This window comes from Acanthisitta chloris, unplaced genomic scaffold, assembly GCF_000695815.1.
Source record: "Acanthisitta chloris isolate BGI_N310 unplaced genomic scaffold, ASM69581v1 scaffold20326, whole genome shotgun sequence".
NCBI classification, from domain to species: domain Eukaryota; kingdom Metazoa; phylum Chordata; class Aves; order Passeriformes; family Acanthisittidae; genus Acanthisitta; species Acanthisitta chloris.
Window position 1 is genome coordinate 6139 of NW_008680048.1, and position 7994 is coordinate 14132.

At 35.9% G+C, this 7994-nt stretch overlaps 1 protein-coding gene across 1 annotated transcript in view; it reads left to right on the forward strand.

Annotated features, from left to right (window-relative positions):
• Positions 1-871: 871 nt before the first annotated feature.
• Positions 872-7994, forward strand: part of SLC17A6 (solute carrier family 17 (vesicular glutamate transporter), member 6) — a gene marked incomplete at its 5' end in the record, with an annotated part of 9913 nt that continues 2790 nt past the window's right edge. Inside the window, 7 exons of the mRNA XM_009077578.1 lie at positions 872-986; positions 2850-2937; positions 3043-3129; positions 3991-4133; positions 5827-5976; positions 6607-6739; positions 7436-7546. Coding sequence (XP_009075826.1) covers positions 872-986; positions 2850-2937; positions 3043-3129; positions 3991-4133; positions 5827-5976; positions 6607-6739; positions 7436-7546 — 827 coding nt within the window. The remainder of the gene's footprint in view (positions 987-2849; positions 2938-3042; positions 3130-3990; positions 4134-5826; positions 5977-6606; positions 6740-7435; positions 7547-7994) is intronic.

The following is a 7994-nucleotide window of genomic DNA, read 5'->3' on the forward strand; positions in this document are numbered from 1 at the left end:
TGGATAAAGTGGTCACTCATTGCTATTGGCTTCATTCCTTTGCAAGGTTCCACTGGAAGGAAAATGGGAGGAAGAAAGAATTAATTCCACAATAAAGGAATGAATTAACAATAAAAAAATATCATAATGCAAGAGAAATGTTTTCCTCCTACAAGGGGCAGATATTACTTGGATCAAATCAAAATTCAGTCAAAGCAGTGGAATTTTGAAATTGAATCACCACTTAACACATTTATTTAGCTTTTGTAATGTGTTTTATTTGAAGAAATTCCTAGGACACTGTGGAATTAAAATGAGCAATGAGTAACCTCTAAAAATGCTGCAGAAAGAATGATCTGTTTATCATGGATATGTGTTTCCAGATTGATTAACTCTTGTGTCTGAGGAAATCCCACATGTGTTGGAAAATTTTCCAGCTGCTTTTGGCATTTATTAAAGTGCTTTATAAGGAGTGACTTTCTTGCAATTAAAGCACTAATTAGAATCTCTGTTTTACTTGGCCACCTGTTCTAGCAAAACACTAACTTTGTTTTCAGAGGGTGGAGAATCCAGTTGGATTTGGTCGAAATAAATGTGAAAATTACAGGAAAGTAGAGGTTTAAAGGGAGAGTAAGATCTATATCTGTGATTGCATAAGGTGTACTTCCTTAGGAAATGATGCTAATTAGATATACATACACAAATGTTTGTTCTGAGTCTTATCAGAGAGGTTGTTACACTAGATGGAAGTAGACACTAATCCAGTCCATCGGTTAGTATATTCCCTACAAAAAGAACACACGTGGGGAACATATATATTGATGAGCAATTGACTGAGCCAATTGGAACAACACTGAAGTTACTTCTTTCCCTTTTTTTCCCCCCTTTGCAGAGTATTTGGTGCTGCTATACTGCTGACATCCTCCCTCAACATGCTAATACCATCTGCAGCCAGGGTGCACTATGGATGTGTCATCTTCGTTAGGATCCTGCAGGGCCTTGTAGAGGTATGGAAAAATTATACAATAACTAGCAAAGCTCATAGATATTTGTTAGCCTTTAACTAGCAATTGTAGCTGTGGGAGGTAAATAAAATTTGTTTTCAATTGATGACTGATTTTGAGCATAAAGGATTTCAATGGATGATTACAGCTCTTTGATTTGCTTTCATCTATAAAGTTACATGGTAAAGTTTTATGTTGTTAAGAAGATAATGGGATATGTATTTAGCACTGAAAATTCACTAAATCCTTATACTGCATGAGGATTATACTGCTGTTATTCTCAACTGTCAGTTGCTGACCAGCCTCAATGAATAAATCTAGAATAAAAAACTAAGCTTCTGCCATCAGTCCTGGCCATGTTTTGTTGAAACGAATGAGAGATTTACCATAATTTAAGAGAGAAAAAAAATGAGTCTGCCTTCTAAATTTATTTGTTTCTTTATCTCTTTTTGAAGAGACTAATTTTGAGTCCTGTGGTGGCTGGTTCTTTGTTTCTCAGGCCTACATAATTCTGCTTTTAACTCATGCACTATGTTGAATAAAAAGACTCCAAAAGAGGGTGCAGAATGTGCCTGAAAGTTAGGTGACTGTCAGTCAAGTTCCTGAAGTATATAAGTCTGGATGAACTCCTGACAAGTGACCTTCATGTGCAGAGGTTTTGCTTGACTGCAGAGATGAGAGGAAGGAAGCAAGTGGGTGACTACAAAATAAAATGGCTATTTTATACCCACACATTTCTCTGATAACATTCAAAGGAATTGTGAATGCAGAACATTCCAAACATGACCACTGGATAAAAGTTCATGATAAAATGACAATCTTCAGATTACATCTTTAAATATTGTTTGAAAAATGGATTAAAAACTCCAATGGCATGAAATTGGTAAGAGGATCTTTCAAAACAGAAGAAGGTATTTTACCACTTTATGCACATTGAGGCTGATAATCTCAACATTTATGATACCCTCAATGCTTACAAAAAGTTCTTATTTTATTTTTTACTGTTTGCATAGGAAACAAAATATCAGATTAAGAGAAAAGTTGTGAGTTGAGACTGGATGTGGCACTTAGTGCCATGGGCTAGTGACCACAGTAGGGTTGGACTTGATGATCTTTGAGGTCTTTTCCAACCTGGTTGATTCTACGAATACATCATAATAATTCTTAGTCAAAAATTTCATAGACAATTATTGTACATTTCACATTACATTTTCTAAAATTTCAACACTGCAGGTATAGTTGTTCTATAGCTAAATTAAAGTTGGTTTTGAAGAGACACATAGAAAGTAGCTGGTTTCAAATCAAATCAAGAAATATCATTCAGTGATTTGCTTTACATGCTCAAGAAAGTTCATTTGAGACAAAGAAAGTGAAAAACTTCTCTCTTAAAATATTTCTAAGCTCTTATTGATCTTATTTTCTAGTTTTATAGCAGTGCAACTTTAATCTGTAAATTATACTTTAAATGTTAGATCAAAAAAATTTAGAAGGCCACCAAAAATGAGGGTTGGAGAAATCAGCCCTAGAAAGACTCTGCAGGGTCTGTGTTTTCATACTTCCTTTGACTCTGGTTCTTGTGCATTAAGATTCATTTTAATTCTTTGCAATTCTTTCCTGGAAGGGGAGGGGAAGCAAAAGGAATAAAATTTTAGCTCTGTTTCATAAGTCTTCTTGAATGACTTTCGAAACCCATTTCGACTTGAGTAGAAATTGAAGCTTTTCTGTGGCTGTGCCCAAACTTTGCTACAGAAATGCAAAGCGTTCTCAACTTCTTGTTCATAGTGATTGCAAATAAAAACTCATGCAAAGACAATGAACTGAGTGACTGATCAGCATTAGCTAACTTGTGGCACACCCATTCCCCAGGGGGTCACCTACCCTGCCTGCCATGGTATTTGGAGCAAGTGGGCCCCCCCATTAGAAAGAAGTAGGTTAGCAACCACTTCCTTTTGTGGTAAGTAACTTTCTCTTTTTTTGTCTTTCTTTCATTTGTAATAGAAAAGTGTTTGGAAATGGAATTTTTTCCTCCCTTTTCATCCACATGTGTCTTGTTTTGTAGGTTCCTATGCAGGAGCTGTCATTGCAATGCCTTTAGCTGGGATTCTAGTGCAATATACTGGGTGGTCTTCTGTGTTCTATGTGTATGGTATGAGTTTTTGCTCGTTTCACTCCAGTATTCTATGACCTTACTTTACTCTTTCTAAAAATGTAATAAAAGCTACTGTTAAGAGACCAAAAAGACCCAGAGAAGTGGGACTATAAAGCTAAAAATACAGTCTAGAGAAAAGAACAATGCAAGAACAGAATTTAAGGGAAAAGTAGGAAAGCATCATTATTAAATAAGAAGAGGAGAGAGTGCTTTCAGTACAAGCTAATGCAGATGTATATTGCTCTTACATTTATAAAACTGTAAATTTAGAGTATCTGCCTTGAATAAGTTGTCCTGATTTTTATCTGAAGACCTACATATCTTCATTCACACCAGTTGTGCGACCTTAACTTACACTGATGGAAAAGAATGTCCCAGAGGAGTTCATTCTGCAGTGTAAATTTGATGTGGATTAGGGGGAAATCTTATAGAAATTAAACAAACTGGTCAGGAAGTGAATTGCTATGTCAAAAATTTTGAATTTTGCAGGTAAAAAATTTAGTGCAGGAATCAGATAACAGTGTCTTAAAGCAGAATGGAGCTTCATTTACAGTTTGGTAAAATGAAATGGAAGCTGTTTCATTGCATTGTGTTGTACAAATTGATGTTAAGATCAGTGACATTCCCTTACAGTGAAACCATTCTGTAAATGAAGCACAGAATTCTGTGTTCCAGCTCTGCAAATATTTTGCATAAATATTGTTTACAGGATCCAACTCTGTGTTAGAATAGCTGGACAGAGAAGCACTAACAACAATTGACATTTGAATCTGCTACAATTTTTCACAGATTTTTTTTTTCCTTGCTTGCTGCTTTTACTGTGCATTTCTTTTTAAAGTGTTTCTTTCCATCCCAAAGGGAGCTTTGGTATAGTCTGGTACATGTTTTGGCTTTTGGTTTCCTATGAGAGTCCTGCAAAGCATCCAACGATCACAGATGAAGAAAGGAGATACATAGAAGAAAGCATTGGAGAGAGTGCCAACCTCCTAGGTGCAATGGAAGTAAGAATGTTACTCACACTCAGGTTTCCTAGGGGATACCAATAAAAACAAACAGCATTCCCCACAAAGAAAGGCACCAACAAAACATCAACCAAATTTCTTTAGAGCAGCGAAGCAGATTTTGAACCGTTGCATTTTTTTGGGGGTGGGAAGATCTAAAATCTTGGATTTCTGGGTGGATATTGCTTCTGCACTAAGAGAACACAGGTTCCTGTTCTTCAGGTAGAAAATGCATGGAATTGATGCCTCTTTTTCTACTCCAAAGTATAAAAAAAAGAAGTACAGCTACATTTGAAATTGCAGCCTTATTTAGACTTTTACAGTACCTTGAGTTCAAGTTAATTTCCTTCCTATATAGTAATCTTTGGAAAGTTTTTCTCTTCCTAAAAGTAAACTGGAGGAAAAACACAACTCAGTGTCTCTGGAGGTCCCCAGAAGATCAGAAAATTCAAATCCTGACTATGCTATGTTTTGTTTGCCCATCATTGTGGCAATTTTGCTGGAAACATGCTATAAAACCTCTCATAATCTTAGTTCTTTACTGCTTTAGTTCTCAAGAACTGCTAAATAACTAGCTGTGAACTCAGAGAATTTTCCACCCACTTAACACTCGTATTATGCTAAATAATAATTTCCTTATTTTCTCTGACTGCTAAAAAGCTTTAAAGAAACTATTGCCATGTTTATTCACACAAGAAAACAAGAAAAATTGTTTAAGCCTCAGTTCATCTGCTCAAATTTTTACACCATTCATTCCCAGGAGATCTCCATGACCAATCTTCATTATGTTTTCTACTAGATCAGAACATTGGTTCTTGACTGAACTCAGGAATAAATGGGTTTGTCTTAGTAAAAAACCTTTGTTCCAGATTAAATAAGGAAATTAAAATATCACAGAGCAGTTTGTGATAGGTATTTCTGAGGGATTGTCTGAGTTGATACTCAATAACATTCAGTAGTTTTCATGGTTTTGAAAATTTGATGTGAAATGAGCTACTTCAAAGGGTTTCCATACAATTCCAATTTGGGCTGTATAATTTATGTCTATTTTTTTATTGTTGCTTTTTAATGAAACAATTTTTTTTGAAGTGATTCGCTTGTATCAATGATTCAGTTGCTTCTAAAATATTGAAGCCAAAATTCTTCCCATAGCACCAAGTTAGATTTTCTGGCTGGATTCTCATTAATTAAGTTACACTTATTCCTTAGCTCTCACTTCAGTGTAATTTAATAGGTATATAAGGTGTTGCATATATCCATCCATGGGCTGATTTTCTTTGAAGAAAAGCCAGTGTTCAAACCAATAGTAGACTAAATCCAGCCTGAATCCTTGCTGAAGTGATTTTCAAGCACTTATCTGGGCCTGGATCCTGTATTGGGATCAACACAGATGGGCAGAACCTTTGGCTCATGGAGAGGTGCTGAGACTCAGCAGGATTGTAGTTCTGTCCATCTGTCTTTTTATTTTTTTTTTCATTATGCAATTGACTTTTAAAATCCAATGGAACAAACAAAAAAACTTATTGACCAAGCAGTTTCAGCTTGTACTTTATGATAACTGAAGTATCTGGAATTAAAGCTCTGCATATATGTGCTTGTTGGAGTGTAGGTAAAAAAATAAGTCAGAAAAGGAAAGTTGGATACTTGACAATGCTCAACATGGTAACTGGATCCCCCTTTTTCTATGTTTCAGAAATACAAAACTCCATGGAGAAAATTTTTTACATCTATGCCAGTCTATGCAATAATAGTTGCAAACTTTTGTAGAAGCTGGACTTTTTACTTGCTGCTCATCAGTCAGCCTGCTTACTTTGAGGAAGTGTTTGGGTTTGAAATAAGCAAGGTATGTAGAAAGAATGTCAAGCTTCTGCCTTAACTAAACAAATATCAGAGCTACATTTGGGGCAGTTAGGAGGAGGAGGAAAGATAAGTGTTCTGCATCTTTATCATGGATTTACATGGTTTAAATTTTACTCCTCCCAGTTCCATCCTTGATCAGCATGAATAAGTGAAGTAACAACCATGGCAAAGGATGGGGTAGGGGAAGGTGGAGGCAGGATGAGATTTAGGGATGATCTACTTGGGGCTACATTGCAAGTGCTCAAAACCAAATTGTATTAGAAAGGTATTGAGAGCCCCGTTACACTTCGGTCCCTGATGCCCAAGGGGCTGCAAAATCCTACTGAAACTGTAAAGAAAGCATTGACAAGTGAATTTTTCCAGGTGCATTTTACAAATCAGAGCTGCCCAGGTCTAGGAAGGATAGTACAACTTATCACCTTGCTAGATTCCCTTTTAATGCAGTGAGAACTTCCCCCCTTATTCACTTAGAAAGCAAAAGAAATGGTGGCAGAACAGGAGATACAGCCTGACATTGAAAAGAAACAATTAATTAGTTGCTGAATGCCTCAGAAAATGAATAATCAATGTTTTCTCGTGGTTTATACTCTGCTAATTCTAATTCTTATTTTAGGTGGGTATCTTGTCTGCTGTGCCACATTTAGTGATGACAATTATTGTTCCAATTGGGGGACAGATCGCAGACTTCCTAAGAACCAGGCAGATCCTTTCAACCACTAATGTGAGAAAGATAATGAACTGTGGAGGTGAGGCTTCTTGCTTGATTTAAAGGCTTCTTGGGCAGATTTGATGCCCATATTGTGTTCTGCATGGAAGAAACAAACAAATTGCAGTTTTATGTAGTTAGGAGACAATACTCTGTGCATTTTTGATGTGTTGCAGATGTTGTTACTAAACAAAAAGTGCAGTTGATCCTATTCCCAGGTTTGAAGTTTGGTATTTGTAAAAGCATTTAGACTGTTCAAGAAACAGGTGAGATTTGGGAGGGTAATTTGCCTGCCCTTAGCTCTTTACTCCATCTCAGCTCCTCATCTAAACACCCTCAGCACTAAGAGAGCTCAGATCACTACCTGAGGTTATGTCCCTGACCCCTGAGATGTTAAAGCTACATGAGCTGAATCCTAGCTGGAAAATTCATAAGCAGGTTAAAATGTTTATTCCCACAAGGCTTGGCTGGAATGACCTAACCACATCACAAGGATTTATTTTCACCTTAAAACTGACAGGAAGGAACAATAAATTAGCATACAAAGAGTAAAATAAAGATTATTTGAGTTAGAAAGAACATGTGGGGTTTAGGGGTGAAAGAATGACCTGATTATATTCCACTCTGAGGTAATGTTTTGCCTCTGTGTTCCTATGAAATATCACCACATCCTAAGGCCTGCAGTATTTGAGAGGGAATTAAATCTGATGCCTGGTTTTATTTATGATTTCCCCAGGTTTTGGCATGGAAGCAACTCTTCTTCTGGTGGTGGGATATTCACACAGCAAAGGAGTGGCTATTTCATTCTTAGTGCTTGCTGTAGGCTTTAGTGGATTTGCCATATCTGGTAAGATTATATTACTATTAAGACTAAATATATGTTAAGAGACAGAACATTTAACTCTCTTTTGATTCATGGATAGTAATTAAAAAAACCCACTCAGAATTTCATAGTACATTATTTAAGATCATTACAAAGTACATTCAGTATTACATCTTTTATATTAGATTATTTCTGTTCAAATACTTCAAACTTTTCCATATTCATTGCAGCAAATGAGTCTTTCTTTTCATTATGATGCTAATGGGTACTATAGATTTCTCTTGAAAACAAACACAGAAGACAAATGGACTCGTATTATACAATGATACCTAAATTTGCATGTCTTTGTTTATATGCAAGTGTTTTACTATTTACATTGTACATTGGTTAATGCTTTGTTAGTGTTGTATATAATTTTATTAATTTTGGGCCTAATTACTAGCAATTTTTTTTTTCTGAATCAAAATTCCTC